This window comes from Rhinatrema bivittatum, chromosome 14 (genome assembly GCF_901001135.1).
Source record: "Rhinatrema bivittatum chromosome 14, aRhiBiv1.1, whole genome shotgun sequence".
Lineage (NCBI taxonomy): Eukaryota > Metazoa > Chordata > Amphibia > Gymnophiona > Rhinatrematidae > Rhinatrema > Rhinatrema bivittatum.
In genome coordinates this window covers 81,676,374-81,693,824 of record NC_042628.1, presented here as the reverse complement: position 1 = coordinate 81,693,824, position 17,451 = coordinate 81,676,374, and the positions used below count along the sequence as shown (strand labels likewise).

Here is a 17,451-nt window from a genome sequence, read left to right as displayed (position 1 = left end):
TGGTGCTCTACGATATCCGTATACAGGTATAGGGTATTAAACCCTCCTGTGATATCCGTTGGAAATAGCGAGCGGTTCGTATTCGTTTTAGCTTCTAGCCCCAAAATGGTCGCTAAGTCACCCCCTGCGGAAATTACTGCTTTGTCCTCTGACTTTAATTTGATTCTTCGGATATTGGGGTCATAGATGATTCGTGGTGCCATGGGTTTGAGGAGACTGTTCATGTCGTGGTTCATTTGAACGGTTGCATAATACCCTCTTCGTACAACAAAGTGATGCTCCGTGCTTCCTTCACTCGTGGTGACAACATATTTATGGTCTTCTTTAATATTATCCCATGTGTTCGGGTACTGTATTTCCACCAGACCCACTTCCCACGGGCCCTGTAGGTCCAAAGGTCTAGCTAATTGTGTGGTGAAATTAGAGCTGTTGTTTTGTGGAAATATTCTCACAGAGGCGTTACTAGGCAGCGTTACGTAAAATCCCCCTTCATTCATTTTTTTTTCTTTTTATGAGACAAGGCCTTTTCAAATCAAATGTTTTGAATCTTTGATGCTTTTATGCAACTGTTAAATTTTTCAGGCCATCCTCGCCATTTCACAAAGCACTGCTTGTTCTTACCTCTCCCTTTTACCTTTAGAACCTTATCAACGCGGTATATTCTGTCCTGTTGAGGGCTGACTTTCTGTAATTCTTCAGGATAAAAAGAACCTTGAATGGTTTCCTCACCATAATCTTGTATCTTGTACACTGTTTTCTGTCCCCTGCTTAGGACGTCACTTATTATAAATATCTCATCTGTCCATGTTTGTTCATAACCTTTTTCAAATTTCCCTTTAGTTTTTGACAGTCTAACATGATCCCCCTTTTTTAAAAAAGGCTTAGCAGTTTCATGTTTGTTGTTATTGCCGTAGATTACTTTCCAGAACCGCAGTGAGTTTGAGGTTGTTACATCGATGGGGCGGGCCTGTATTGTTCTGTGAAAACTGCGATTGTAACTGTTCATAAAAGCCGGAAGCACATCTTCATAGCGAAAAGTGTTGCGCGCTGTAAAGTATCGCCACATTTTGGATTTTAAAGTCCTGTTAAATCTCTCCACAACTGCTGCCTTAACATCGTTGTTGGTCACAAAATGCTGAATGCCCCTGTATTTTAACAAACTCTTCACAGATCTGTTTAAAAACTCTTTACCTCTGTCTGTTTGTATTTTGTTGGGAACACGACCACCTTTAAATATATTTTCAAAGGCCTCGGCCACTTCACGACCTGTTTTTGTTTTTAGGGTCACAGCCCATGCGTATTTTGACAAAATATCTATCACCGTCAAAATGTATTTGTAGCCTCTGTTATAACCAGACAAGGCTGTCATGTCAACAAGATCTGCTTGCCATTGCGCATCCACATCAGACACTATGGTTTTATTTCTTTTAAATTGTACCCTAGCAGGTTTGTGTAAAGAATAAGCATCTTGTTCTGTAAGCCAACCAATCACTTGTTTCTTGGTCACAGACGGCATACATGCTTTAGCTGCCTGCAAAAGAGGTGTTATACCGCCAAAACTGTCGGTATTTCCTGGCTCATTATAAATTTTCTTTAAGATCCGCTGGTGCATTCTTGTTTTTTTATATGGCTGTAAAATACAGAAGTCTGTTTTTTTTTAAAACAAAACTAAAGCCTTGTGTTTCACCATTGCAAACCTACACCCCCCACTGCTTTCAATTATCCTCTGCTCAGATTTAGGTCTGGGGGAAGGGCAGATTGAGGCAGAGAGGGGCGGGGGAAGGGGTGTTGTTGGATTCTCCCTGTCTCTGTGTACAGAATGAGTCACAGTTTCCTGCCTGCTCTCTGGTAACTTTTTTTATTGGGGCATGCCTATCTACAGCAAGGGCTTGGAGGGGTGGGCTTGGGCTTCTGGTGACATCACTGGGGGGTTTGGCTTGGGGGTTTGAGTGACAGCGTACCCATTATACTACCCGGTCCCTAGTCTTTTGGAAAAAAAACAAACCTGTCTTTTGCAAAGTTTGATCCTGCAGTTCATGCAATTCACCACCGGTAGCTTCAATCACTTGTGGCTAGAAAAAAAGCATATTTCCTGCAGTTTTCCTGCCTCCTAAAAGCAAACTACCGGCTCCGACATCATTAAAAGGCATCAGGAGGTTCTAGGAGCGCATATTTCGGGACTTTTGTATTGTACTTCCGGTGAAATCATCAAAAACAGCCAGAGTCCATTAATACTGACATCATTAAAAAAGCGACAGGACCCTTTCTGATGACGTTTTAGGGGGTGTGTTTTTGGGGGGCGGTGTGGGGTAGACTTCCGGTGATGTCATACCCGCTACGTCACAGGGGGGGGTGTGGCTTGGGGTTGGGGTGTGGGCGGGGTCATCCGTGACATCATGGGGGGGCGGTTTGGGGGTGGGGTGTGGGAGGGGCTCCCCATTCACTTCTATTGGGAGGGGAGGAGCATCGATGGGGTCTGGGCGGGGCCAGGGGCGGAAGGGGTGGGGCCTGTGGCGGAAGGGGTGGGGCCTGGGGGCGTGGTCGAGGGCGGGATGAGGCGGGAGGGGCATGGCTACGCCCCCATTCACTTCTATGAAGAGTGGGCGGGGCTTAGACCGGAAGTGGATGCTGATTGGCTGCGGAAGGGGTGTGGCCTGTGGCGGAAGGGGTGTGGCCGGGGCGTGGTCGAGGGCGGGATGAGGTGGGAGGGGCGTGGCTACACCCCCATTCACTTCTATGGGGAGTGGGCGGGGCGTGGGCGGGGCTTAGACCGGAAGTGAACGCTGATTGGCTGCTGTCATCCTTATCTCACCTGTCAATCAGTTTGATTGATCGTGTACCCATTATACTACTCCCCTTAACCAGTCCTTAAATAGCCTCCTCCCCACTCTGTAGTCATTTGCAATAATGCCTAAAGAGAAAAAAGTTCTTTAACACATGCACACATAAGGCAGAAGTACAGGAGCCAATACATAATCAAAAAAGTACTTTCCCCCCATTTTCTCATTACAAAATGTTCTCTTAAACACAAGCACAGTAATAAAGGGAGAGAGGTTAGTTAAGCCATCTCCTATTATCCTTTGAATCTCCCTGCAATGTTAAAAAGCACTGGGATTTATAGCTGGTAAACAGTGCTAAATGTTAGAATGAAGCACAGACACAAAGCCATCATGCAGTCGGGCTACATCAGGAAACAAGGACGTTTCAGGCCTGCTGGTCTCAGAGTAGGTCTCTCACCATGGTACAGATTCTGATCATCGCTCTTCACAACATAAGTCACTAAAACAGAGAGAGAAAGGCATAATCAAAATCATGGAAACTCAGGAGTGAAGAGGAGACTCAAAATAATCAGACTGTAGAAATTCTTCCAATCTTTCCAATCACCAACCGGCTCCATATCATAAGAGACTGGCCAAGTCAGTCATGGTTTTACCTTATTGCATCTACAAATGTTCATTTTCCTGTTCTAAAGAAAGCTGGGCACTATGGGGTTTATTTTGTAACATTGCACATAAACCACAAACATATTTATATACCCGAACATGGGTCCGTATTTTGAATGCATGTTTCTGCTTCCGGGGATCACCGGAACAGATGATGAGAGTATGGTGTTCGGATAACCCTCCTGAAGCAGAAGTTTGCATTCAAAACATGGACCCCTTGTTGGGGTATAAAAAATGACATGAAAGGCTAAGTAAAAAATGTTTAATGCAAATAAAAAATTACCATAAAAGGAATTAAACAGTAGAAGCGATGATTATACAGAAGGTATATGAACAAAGATAGGATTGTGCTAAAGTGAAACCCAGTTTGATGGTCCTTATAGTTCCAGTATAATTATAATGAAGATTTCATTGTTAAGCATGACATCTTTATGCAATACTATTTAGTTACTGATTTTAACAGATTGATAAATAAAACCATGAATGTGTCATGTGCAATGGTTTGGACACTCAAATTTGTTCACTACTAAAAAAAAAAAAAAAAGTTGTCAATAAGGCCGAAAAAGCTGACCGACTTGCTAGGCTTTCAGTTCATCAGATGAAGACATTTCCATGGTTGAAGAAATACTCTGACCCTTGCAACCTCTCAGGTTGTGATTATTCTGTCTGATTTCCACAACATATACTCCTTTAAGCAGCAGCAGCAGCAGCTGTCTGAGCATTTGAAAACGAAGATAAACTAATTCACTCTTAGAAATCAGGGGAAGGCTAAGAAAGGCAATTTCAGAAGCACGGAAGAAATGGAAGCTGCTTATACAGGTCAGTGCAAAGGTCCCGCTGAGAGATTTAGCTGACCACAGGCCCACAGTATAGCATGGCTTACACACAATGATCTGCTCGGGAGAGGTCAGAAAGAACCTCGTCATAAAATCATCCAAGTATGCAGAGCAAAATCCTGATAAGCCTAAACCTTGTGGAACAAAGTGCATTGGATTGACGAAATTAAATCTGAATTGTCTGACCAGAACTATTCCGTAATGTTAAGCTTATAAATACGTTTTTTCATAAGCAGAGTACGCGCACTTTTAGTAAAATACCTGCCCCCGTGATTGTGAGCGCATGTTAGAAAATATAAGGCTCAGAAATTATGAATTGGGTAGGGTAAGTATTTCCCAGTGTACTTTTGGGACAGAGCTACGCAGTATTTTAGGAACTATGCGGCTCCCAGCAACACACAGACTTACATGTGTATGTGCTGACTTATTGAACATTACCCTCTATTTCTTTCTTGGATTTTTTTGCAGTCTACCGCCCAAAAATCAGACACTGACATGGTTTCTGAAGGGTATTTGTATTGTATAAATATAAAACAAATGTAATATTTAATTTTCAGAACTATACTTTTTGGTACAAAGTCCACAGGTAGTTTTACCTGCAGGCTGCGCACCATTTTTCAAAGGGAAAGCATTTTCTCTGAACCATATGTAGTTTTAGCTGCTTTTAGCCCTGTCACCAGTAAATCAGTCCTTACCTACACAAATTCTCTTCTCTATGTTCAATTGTGTGTTTTTACAGGATTGTTCTGGGAGGGGTGGAGATGGGGTCATCAGGATTGTTACGTTTATCAAAATATCAAGGCAGAGAAGTAGGCTATGGGCCTAAAAATTGAGTGCGCAAGGCTGAAGGTTCACATCAGCTCTGCTGTCAATCTGGAGAAAGGTTTGTGACTCAGACTAGCAAGCAGAAAATAGTGCAGCACAGCCATTCCTTGAAACCTTGGTGCCAGATCAGGAAATAAAATAAATTCACAACACAGAGGTGCTCCAGTACAGGAACTAATTAGCAATAGCAGAAGCTTTAGCATGCTGGACAGTTTGGAAATGAAGTTTGCTGGCTTCTGAATGCTTCAGCACAATCACAGCATTGTGGGCAGGGGACACTGCTTTGTTTTAACAGGCTTTCCCTTCTATTTCAATCACCTCAGTATTGATTGGGTAAATAACTCATCAGGGCATGTCAGGAAGATGCAATAAATGACTGTTTCCTAGAACAACTGGTCCTAGAACCAACCTTTGGGAGATGCAATTTTAGATCTAGTGCTCAGTGGTAACTGTGGTGCAGTCACTTGGAAATGGTGGCCATAATGCACTCAAACTATAGTTCTTCACTGGAGGGAAAAGAATACATAAAACTACTGTGGAAATATCATTTTAAAAAGGGAGACCATGATAAAATGAGGAAGGAAGTAGTTAGCTCTGCAGCTGATTCAGAACACTGCGGCCAGGTTAATTATGGGTTGCTAGAGAGGTGAGCATGTATCCCTATTTCTGAATGAGAAATGGTAGTACATTAGACTTGCAGAAAGAGGGTACCGACATACTTGAAAAAGCTTCTGTAAGATTATAAACCTTCCCAGGCAACCCATTCAGAGAAGAAGGGTTTACTGAGAGAGCCCACACACAAAGGGCCAGATTTTAAAACTTATGCGCGGGCGTAGATTTGTGCGCGCAACCTGGTGCACACAAATCTACGCCCGTGCAAACCTCCAGCATGGCCGCTGTGCCGGAGGACTCAGAAACGCCCCCGGCCCCGCCCCTGGACTGCCGCCACGCCCAGGTACTTGTTCGAGGGCCTGCCCTCTGTTCCGGTGCCAGACCTCTCGTCTAGTGGAATCTCTGTTACTGCTACGTGAGTACAATATAACTGAGTATCTCTGCTGTAAGGGATCAGGTACTCGCTCCTCGAGGGCCTGCCCTCTGTTCCGGTGCCAGACCTCTCGTCTAGTGGAATCTCTGTTACTGCTACGTGAGTACAATACAACTGAGTCTCTCTGCTCTAAGGGATCAGGTACTCGCTCCTCGAGGGCCTGCCCTCTGTTCCGGTGCCAGACCTCTCGTCTAGTGGAATCTCTGTTACTTCTACGTGAGTACAATACAACTGAGTCTCTCTGCTCTAAGGGATCAGGTACTCGCTCCTCGAGGGCCTGCCCTCTGTTCCGGTGCCAGACCTCTCGTCTAGTGGAATCTCTGTTACTGCTACTTGAGTACAATACAACTGAGTCTCTCTGCTCTAAGGGATCAGGTACTCGCTCCTCGAGGGCCTGCCCTCTGTTCCGGTGCCAGACCTCTCGTCTAGTGGAATCTCTGTTACTGCTACATGAGTACAATACTACCGAGTCTCTCTGCTCTAAGGGATCAGGTACTCGCTCCTCGAGGGCCTGCTCTCCATGTCTCTGAACTTCTCCTAATTCTACCTGGGACTCTGAATGCTTCTCATTGTATACTCATAACTCTCAGTCTCTTTCCACTACAGCACAGCCTAGCAGAGGATTCGCTGTTCCAGCATTCTGTGGGAGACCTGCCCAGCCAGGCTCAACATCCACTACTCAACTACTGCCACCTCTGGTGGCTTCCAAAACTGTTTAATAAAAGATTCAAATCTGTGTTTGTGTGTCCAGTGTAGCCTGACACTGTGGTCCCTCACAGGACTGCCCCCCATGGGCGTGGTCAGCTGCCACAGTGTCCAAGGATCCACCCAAACATCAATAACCATAGCACATAGTGCCCCTAGTTGCTAGCATGATTGCCACCCACACCGTCACATTTTTTGATATATAGATAACTCCCTCCCCACAGGTAGGAAAACAATTTTCAAATTAAGAGTTAGTGATTTAGAACATACAATTAATTTAGTAACTTGCTAATTTCAGTGTTACTGCTAGTCATTCACAAACTAACATAAGTCACCTGATTATCAGTTTAATAACTTACATTTAAAAGGCACCAAATACATTTAAAAACCCTTAAATTGAGAGAGACATACCCATTCCTTAATCGGCTTATAAAACTTTAGCAACTCAATAAAATTAAGATGTAGACAAGTGTCCACAAGCAAGCTGGGGGCTATCCAGTCTTTTGTACCGAGAGCCTACTTTGACAGGATGAGATCTACCTTAACAAGAGTAAAACTAAGCTGCAGGTGATAACATTTAAAAAGGAGATATAGCAGCTTTTCCATTAGACCACTGGGGAGCGCAGACAGTCTCTCAGAAGCACATGGTTTGGAGGATGTATTTTCCAAAGATACTTGAACAGGGATGTTAGTACATCCCAGTAGAGAAGTTGTGTTGAAGGCTGTACAGCACCCAGAAGTTGTGTTTAAGACAAACAGCACCCAGATGTAAATGATTCTAAACTATTTGCTAACAAGGAGGTTGTAAATATCAAGAAAAAGTAAAAATAAACATTTTAAAATATCTGTAAGCAAATACCAGAAATCTGAACAGTAAGACTTGCAAGTTAGAATGTATAGCATTCTACTAGGATATAGACATTAGAGTCAAGCATGATAAAAATCCTGTATGAAACAAAATGTTCTGTAGAATGCTTATGGATAGAAACTCCATGTGTGAAAGGTAAGACTATAGTAGTGAGTGTATACTACCAGTCACCTGGCCAAATTGAAGAAAAACTATGGAATGCTAGCTGAAATTAAAAAAGCAAATACATTTGGCAACACAATGAGAGATTTTAATAACTATGATATTGATTGGATCAATATCTTATCAGGACATGCTAAAGAAGTTAAGTTTCTACATGCCATAAATGACTGCTTCATGGAGCAGCTGGCCCTAGAACCAACAAGAAGAGCAGCTATGTTAGATCTAGCCCTCAGTGAACACACACAATCTGGTATGAAGGGTTACTGTGGTGGGGCCACTAGCAATAGCAATCATAAGGCAATCAAATTTGATATCACTGGAGGGAGGTCTACTACAGTAGCATAGAACTTTAAAAAGGAAGACTATGATAGAAGGAGGAAATAAGTTAGAAAAAAAATAAAAGGAGCACTTGCAAGGATTAGAAATTTGCATGAGGCATGTACATTGTTTAAAAATACATTTTATCTGGGCTTCCAAAATATTACTAGCTTTAAAAAGGTCGAAAGAGGACAAAATTACTGCCAGCATGGTTTATTGGGGAGATAAAATAGTTGATGCTAAAAGGACATTGTTCGAACAGTGGAAAGCAGACCCAAATTATGAAAATGGGCAAGAGTATAAGCACTGGCAAGTTATATGTAAAACAGTAGTTAGACAGGCCAAGAGAGAATCTGAGAAAAAATTTGCCAGTGAGGCAAAACTCTAAAAAAGATTTTCAAGTACATTCGAAACAAAAAGCCTGTGAGGGAGACAGTTGAAAGAGGAACAAAAGGGGTGTGCAGTGAAGACAAGGAAAAAGAAGAAAAACTGAATGAATTATTTCCCTCAATCTTTACAGAGGATACTGGAAATATACCCACACCAGAAACATACTTTAATAGCAGAGATTCTGAGCAACTAAAACAAATATATATATGACAATGAAGGATGTAACGGATCAGATTGACAACCTGAAGAGTAACAAATCACTAGGAACAGATGGCATCCATCCCAGAGTTTTAAAAGAACATGAAATCGCTAACCTATCACTATTAAACTGAGTAGTTAAATCACAAGCGGATTATAATTCATTGCAGGAGGACCTTGCGAGACTGGAAGATTGGGCATCCAAATGGCAGATGAAATTTAATGTGGACAAGTGCAAGGTGTTGCATATAGGGAAAAATAACCATTGCTGTAGTTACACAATGTTAGGTTCCATATTAGGAATTACCACCCAGGAAAAAGATCTAGGCATCATAGTGGATAATACTTCGAAATTGTCAGCTCAGTATGCTGCAGCATTCAAAAAAGCAAACAGTCTGTTAGGAATTAAGAAGGGAATGGTTAAAAAAATGGAAAATGTCATAATGCCTCTATATTGCTCCATGATGAGACCACACCTTGAATACTGACAATTCTGGTCACCGCATCTCAAAAAAGATATAGTTGCAATGGAGAAGATACAGAAAAGGGTGATCAAAATGATAAAGGGCTCTTCAGCCTTTCCTCTATGAGGAAAGGCTGAAGAGGTTAGGGCTGTTCAGCTTGGAGAAGAGACGACTGAGGGGGCTATGATAGAGCTCTTTAAAATAATGAGAGGTCCTGAATGAGTAGATGTGAATCAGTTATTTACACTTTCGGATAATAGAACAAGGAGGCACTCCATGAAGTTAGCAAGTAGCACATTTAAGACTAATCGGATGAGAGAGGGAGCAATTTTAGATCTAATTCTCAGTGGAGCACAGGATTTGGAGAGAGAGGTAATGGTGGTGGGGCCGCTTGGCAATAGTGATCATAATATGATCAAATTTGATTAATGACTGGAAGGGGGACAGTAAGCAAATCCACAGCTCTCATGCTAAACTTTCAAAAGGGAAACTTTGATAAAATGAGAAAAATTGTTAGAAAAAAACTGAAAGGAGCAGCTACAAATGTATAAAGTGTGCAAGAGGTGTGGTCATTGTTAAAAAAATACCATCCTAGAAGCACAGTCCAGATGTATTCCACACATTAAGAAAGGTGGAAAGAAGGCAAAACGATTACTGGCATGGTTAAAAGGGGAGGTGAAAGAAGCTATTTTAGCCAAAAGATATTCATTCAAAAATTGGAAGAAGGATCCAACAGAAGAAAATAGGATAATGCATAAACATTGGCAAGTTAAATGTAAGACATTGATAAGACAGGCTAAGAGAGAATTTGAAAATAAGTTGGCTGTAGAGGCAAAAACTCACAGTAAAAACTTTTTAAAATATATCCAAAGCAGAAAGCCTGTGAGGGAGTAAGTTGGACCGTTAGATGATTGAGGAGTTAAAGGGGCACTTAGAGAAGATAAGGCCATCGCGGAAAGATTAAATGATTTCTTTGATTCAGTGTTTACTGAAGAGGATGTTGGGGATGTACCCGTACTGGAGAAGGTTTTCATGGGTAATGATTCAGATGGACTGAACCAAATCACGGTGAAGCTAGAAGATGTGGTAGACCTGACTGACAAACTGAAGAGTAGTAAATCACCTGGACCGGATGGTATACACCCCAGAGTTCTGAAGGAACTAAAAAATGAAATTTCAGACCTATTAGCAAAAATTTGTAACCTATCATTAAAATCATAAGAACATAAGAAAATGCCATACTGGGTCAGACCAAGGGTCCATCAAGCCCAGCATCCTGTTTCCAACAGTGGCCAATCCAGGCCATAAGAACTTGGCAAGTACCCAAAAACTAAGTCTATTCCATGTTACCATTGCTAATGGCAGTGGCTATTCTCTAAGTGAACTTAATAGCAGGTAATGGACTTCTCCTCCAAAAACTCATCCAATCCTTTTTTAAACACCACTATACTAACTGCACTAACCACATCATCCATCATCCATTGTACCTGAAGACTGGAGGATAGCTAATGTAACCCCAATATTTAAAAAGGGCTCCAGGGGCGATCCGGGAAACTACAGACCAGTTAGCCTGACTTCAGTGCCAGGAAAAATAGTGGAACGTGTTCTAAACATGAAAATCACAGAACAATAAGAAAGACATGGTTTAATGGAACAAAGTCAGCATGGCTTTACCCAAGGCAAGTCTTGCCTCACAAATCTGCTTCACATTTTTGAAGGAGTTAATAAACATGTGGATAAAGGTGAACCGGTAGATGTAGTATACTTGGATTTTCAGAAGGCGTTTGACAAAGTTCCTCAGGAGAGGCCTCTAGGAAACGTAAGAAGTCATGGCATAGGTGGCGATGTCCTTTCATGGATTACAAACTGGTTAAAAGACAGGAAACAGAGAGTAGGATTAAATGGACAATTTTCTCGGTGGAAGGGAGTGGGCAGTGGAGTGCCTCAGGGATATGTATTGGGACCCTTACTTTTCAATATATTTATATAAGAACATAAGAAAATGCCATACTGGGTCAGACCAGGGGTCCATCAAGCCCAGCATCCTGTTTCCAACAGTGGCCAATCCAGGCCATAAGAACCTGGCAAGTACCCAAAAACTAAGTCTATTCCATGTAACCATTGCTAATGGCAGTGGCTATTCTCTAAGTGAACTTAATAGCAGGTAATGGACTTCTCCTCCAAGAAGTTATCCAATCCTTTTTTAAACACAGCTATATTAACTGCACTAACCACATCCTCCGGCAACAAATTCCAGAGTCTAATTGTGCGTTGAGTAAAAAAGAACTTTCTCCGATTAGTTTTAAATGTGCCCCATGCTAACTTCATGGAGTGCCCCCTAGTCTTTCTACTATCCGAAAGAGTAAATAACCGATTCACATCTACCCGTTCTAGACCTCTCATGATTTTAAACACCTCTTTCATATCCTCCCTCAGTCGTCTCTTCTCCAAGCTGAAAAGTCCTAACCTTTTTAGTCTTTCCTCATAGGAGAGTTGTTCCATTCCCCTTATCATTTTGGTAGCCCTTCTCTGTACCTTCTCCATCGCAATTATATCTTTTTCGAGATGCGGCGACCAGAACTGTACACAGTATTCAAGGTGCGGTCTCACCATGGAGCGATACAGAGGCATTATGACATTTTCCGTTTTATTCACCATTCCCTTTCTAATAATTCCCAACATTCTGTTTGCTTTTTTGACTGCCGCAGCACACTGTACCGACGATTTCAATGTGTTATCCACTATGACACCTAGATCTCTTTCTTGGGTTGTAGCACCTAATATGGAGCCCAACATTGTGTAATTATAGCATGGGTTATTTTTCCCTATATGTATCACCTTGCACTTAAACACATTAAATTTCATCTGCCATTTGGATGCCCAATTTTCCAGTCTCACAAGGTCTTCCTGCAATTTATCACAATCTGCTTGTGATTTAACTACTCTGAACAATTTTGTGTCATCTGCAAATTTGATTATCTCACTCGTCGTATTTCTTTCCAGATCATTTATAAATATATTGAAAAGTAAGGGAAAGAATCTGGAAAGAAATACGACGAGTGAGATAATCAAATTAGTAGATGATACAAAATTGTTCAGAGTAGTTAAATCACAAGCAGATTGTGATAAATTGCAGGAAGACCTTGTGAGACTGGAAAATTGGGCATCAAAATGGCAGATGAAATTTAATGTGTTTAAGTGCAAGGTGTTGCGTATAGGGAAAAATAACCCATGCTATAGTTACACAATGTTAGGTTCCATATTAGGTGCTACAACCCAAGAAAGAGATCTAGGAGTCATAGTGGATAACACATTGAAATTGTCGGTTCAGTGTGCTGCGGCAGTCAAAAAAGCAAACAGAATGTTGGGAATTATTAGAAAGGGAATGGTGAATAAAACGGAAAATGTCATAATGCCTCTGTATCGCTCCATGGTGAGATCGCATCTTGAATACTATGTACAATTCTGGTCGCCGAATCTCGAAAAAGATATAATTGCGATGGAGAATGTACAGAGAAGGGCTACCAAAATGATAAGGGAATGGAACAGCTCCCCTATGAGGAAAGACTAAAGAGGTTAGGACTTTTCAGCTTGGAGAAGACACGGCTGAGGGGGGATATGATAGAGGTGTTTAAAATCATGGGAGGTCTAGAACGGGTAGATGTGAATCGGTTATATACTCTTTCAGATAATAGAAAGACTAGGCAGCACTCCATGAAGTTAGCGTGTGGCACATTTAAAACTAATCGGAGAAAGTTCTTTTTCACTCAATGCACAATTAAACTCTGGAATTTGTTGCCAGAGGATGTGGTTAGTGCAGTTAGTGTAGCTGGGTTCAAAAAAGGTTTGGATAAGTTCTTGGAGGAGAAGTCCATTAACAGCTATTAATTGCATCAGTAGTGTGGGATCTTCTTAGTGTTTGGGTAATTGCCAAGTTCTTGTGGCCTGGTTTGGCCTCTGTTGGTCTGACCCTTGGTCTGACTCAGCATGGCAATTTCTTATGTTCTTATTATGACATTTTCCGTTTTATTCACCATTCCCTTCCTAATAATTCCTAACATTCTGTTTGCTTTTTTGACTGCTGCAGCACACTGAGTAGACGATTCCTACAAGTATTGGAGAACATAAGAACATTACTTGTAGGAATCGTCTGCTCAGTGTGCTGCAGCAGTCAAAAAAGCAAACAGAATGTTAGGAATTATTAGGAAGGAAATGGTTAATAAAATGGAAAATGTCATAATAAGAACATTAGAAATTGCCAAGAAACATAGAAACATAGAAATGACGGCAGAAGAAGACCAAACGGCTCATCCAGTCTGCCCAGCAAGCTATGTACTTTTTTTTTTTTCTCTCTCTCTCTCTCTCATACTTGTTACGCTTGGCTTCTAGTACTCTCTAGTTCTATTTCTCCTCCACCCACTATCAATGTAGAGAGCAGCGCTGGAACTGCATCCAAGTGAATATCCAGCTCAATTAGGGGTAGTAACAGCCGCAATAAGCAGGCCACGCCCCTGCCCCCCCAGACTATGCAATCCACATACAGATCCTCCCTTCCTCATTCCCCCTGCCGTGGAAGCAGAGAGCTACGCTGGACATACATTGAAAGTAAAGTATCGGCCCAGCTACACCTCGCTTCCCTGTGAATACAAATTTTTTTTTTCTTCCACATTACCTCTTGCCGTTGAAGCCCAGAGCAATGATGGAGTCTCATCAACTGTGTGTATGTACACTGAACAAGGGTATTATCTCCAGGTAGTAGCCCCCATTTCCGTGAGCCACATTAACAAACAACAAATATTGAATAAGCCTAACAATTGGCAATACCTATAGCCTATGACCTCACCGGTAATTTTACATACTCTTACCCACCCCTGGTTTTTGTTTTTTTTTTGGAGATGGCAGCCCCCATCCATCTGCTCCGTGAAGGTGGAACTCCGACCACTGGCCACTGGCATCCCGCTCCGTGAATGCCTCTGTGGCTACTGCCGCTCCGTGCAGTGCTCTGCCGCCTCCTTCCACCTTTGGGCTTGCAGGCCCCGGTTATTGATCCCTGCGTCTGCAACTTTTCGTGGCTGTGAAAACTGCCCCCCCCCCCAACAAGACCTTTACTTAGGGCTTCAAGGGCTGCTGCTTCTCCCTTTTACTGCAACAGGTCTAAGGCGATCTCTAGCTCAGCCTTTCTGTGCACTTCGGCGGCGGCTGTGGCAGCAGCGGCTTCCTGTTGTTCTTCTATTTTGAGCCCTTCTATCTTGAGGGCTGCTGCTTGTTCAGCATTCTGTATGCGAGCCACCCCCTCTTTATTCATGTCCTCTAGACTTGATGGATCCACAGTGTTTATCCCATGCCCCTTTGAAGTCCTTCACAGTTTTTGTCTTCACCACTTCCTCCGGAAGGGCATTCCAGGCATCCACCACTCTCTCTGTGAAGAAATACTTCCTGACATTGGTTCTTAGTCTTCCTCCCTGGAGCCTCAGCTCGTGACCTCTGGTTCTGCTGATTTTTTCTCATGGAAAAGGTTTGTCATTGTCTTAGGATCGTTAAAGCCTTTCAAGTATCTGAAAGTCTGAATCATATCACCCCTGCTCCTCCTCTCCTCCAGGGTGTACATATTTAGATTCTTCAATCTCTCCTCGTATGTCATTTGATGAAGACCCTCCACCTTTCTGGTCGCCCTTCTCTGTACCGCTTCCATCTTGTCTCTGTCTCTTTGTAGATATGGTCTCCAGAACTGAACACAGTACTCCAGGTGAGGCCTCACCAAGGACCTGTACAAGGGAATAATCACTTCACTTTTCTTACTCGATATTCCTCTCTCTAAGCAGCCCAGCATTCTCCTGGCTTTTGCTATCGCCTTGTTGCACTGTTTCGCAGACTTCATATCATTAGACACTATAACCCCAAGGTCTCTTTCCTGCTCCGTGCACATCAGCCTTCCCCCCCCCCCCCCCCCCCAATCAAATACAGTTCATTCGGATTTCCACTCCCCATATGCATGACTTTGCACTTCTTGGCATTGAATCTCAGCTGCCATATCTTCAGGGTCCATCAAGCCCAGCATCCTGTTTCCAACAGAGGCCAAACCAGGCCACAAGAACCTGGCAATTACCCAAACACTAAGAAGATCCCATTCTACTGATGCAATTAATAGCAGTGGCTATTCCCTAAGTCAACTTGATTAATAGCAGTTAATGGACTTCTCCTCCAAGAACTTATCCAAACCTTTTTTGAACCCAGCTACACTAATTGCACTAACCAGATCCTCTGGCAACAAATTCTAGAGCTTTATTGTGCGTTGAGTGAAAAAGAATTTTCTCCAATTAGTCTTAAATATGCTACTTGCTAACTTCATGGAATGCCGCCTAGTCCTTCTATTATTCGAAAGTGTAAATAACAGAGTTACATCTACTCGTTCAAGACTTTCATGATCTTAAAGACCTCTATCATATCCCCCCTCAGCCGTCTCTTCTCCAAGCTTAACAGCCCTAACCTCTTCAGCCTTTCCTCATAGGGGAGCTGTTCCATCCCCTTTATCATTTTGGTTGCCCTTCTCTGTACCTTCTCCATCGCAACTATATCTTTTTTGAAATGCAGCAACCAGAATTGTACACAGTATTCAAGGTGCGGTCTCACCATGGAGCGATATAGAGGCATTATGACATTTTCTGTTTTATTAACCATTCCCTTCCTAATAATACCTATCATTCTGTTTGCTTTTTTCACTGCTGCAGCACACTGAGCCGATGATTTTATCCACTATGATGCCTAGATCTTTTTCCTGGGTGGTAGCTCCTAATATGGAACCTAACATCGTGTAACTACAGCATGGGTTATTTTTCCCTATATGCAACACCTTGCACTTGTCCACATTAAATTTCATCTGCCATTTGGATGCCCAATCTTCCAGTCTTGCAAGGTCCTCCTGTAATGTATCACAGTCCACTTGTGATTTAACTACTCTGAATAATTTTGTATCATCCGCAAATTTGATAACCTCACTCGTCGTATTCCTTTCCAGATCATTTATATATATATTGAAAAGCACCAGTCCAAGTACAGATCCCTGAGGCACTCCACTGTTTACCCTTTCCACTGAGAAAATTGACCACTTAATCCTACTCTCTGTTTCCTGTCTTTTAGCCAGTTTGTAATCCACAAAAGGACATCGCATCCTATGCCATGACTTTTTATTTTTCGTAGAAGCCTCTCATGAGGGGCTTTGTCAAACGCCTTCTGAAAATCCAAATACACTACATCTACCGGGTTCACCTTTATCCACATGTTTATTTACCCCTTCAAAAAATGAAGCAGATTTGTTAGGCAAGACTTCCCTTATTTATTTTATTTATTTATTTAGAGTTTCTTCTATACCGATAGCCGTTTGCACATCGTATCGGTTTACAGACAACGCAGAACTTTTGGGCATGGCCCTTACATAGAACAATTAATTGCATAAGAGAAAGAAACAATATAAAACATCGAGAAGTTGAGAAGGGGGGACTGTGACAACTGGGTATCTTAGGCAGATAAACTGGGTATCTTAGGCAGATAAAAGGAAAAGTAAGATAACTATGTTACAAAATACAAGAGACTATATTACAATGTACATAGAGTGATGGATATTCCAATTCAGGGCTAGTGGTCATTTGCAATGAGCTGACATAGAACGACTGAGCTGAAATGCTGGTTACGTAAGGTTTAGGAGTGGAAATTGTAAGATGCTGGTTACATCAGATATTATGTGGCGAGGATCTAGGAGAAACACAAGGGGTAATAACAAGCACAATAGGGTGGGAAAGGTAGTCGAGCATATGTGGCTCCTGGGGTGACTGAAAGGAAAAAGGGAGGGTGAGGAAGCATAAAGTTGGAGGGAGGGAGAGGCATTTGCGAGAATACATATAATTGAATAGCCAGCAGTTAAGTATTTTTCGTGGAAAGGGAAGAGAGTGCAGGATAGGCCTGAAGGAACAACCATGTTTTTAATTTTTTTTGAATTTAGGAGTAGAGGTCTCTGTGCGTAAATCAAGAGGTAGGGAATTCCATAGAACAGGGCCCTGTTCATAGTAGAGATAAGTTTGATGTGTTTGATTGAGGGTGTGCAGAGAGTTCCTTGTAGGGCAGGGCAAGTGGGTCTTGTTGTCGAGCGAGGAAGGAGAGGAGGGTTGATCCAGTGGAGGTTTTCATTTGTAAGCTTTTATGG

General features: G+C 42.3%; 1 protein-coding gene across 1 annotated transcript in view; it reads right to left on the bottom strand.

Moving 5' to 3' along the window:
* HPN (hepsin) overlaps positions 1-17,451 on the bottom strand; it is a 133,040-nt gene that overhangs the window by 79,982 nt on the left and 35,607 nt on the right. The window contains exon 5 of the mRNA XM_029576764.1: positions 3,238-3,279. Within this exon, the coding sequence (XP_029432624.1) occupies positions 3,238-3,279 (42 nt within the window). The remainder of the gene's footprint in view (positions 1-3,237; positions 3,280-17,451) is intronic.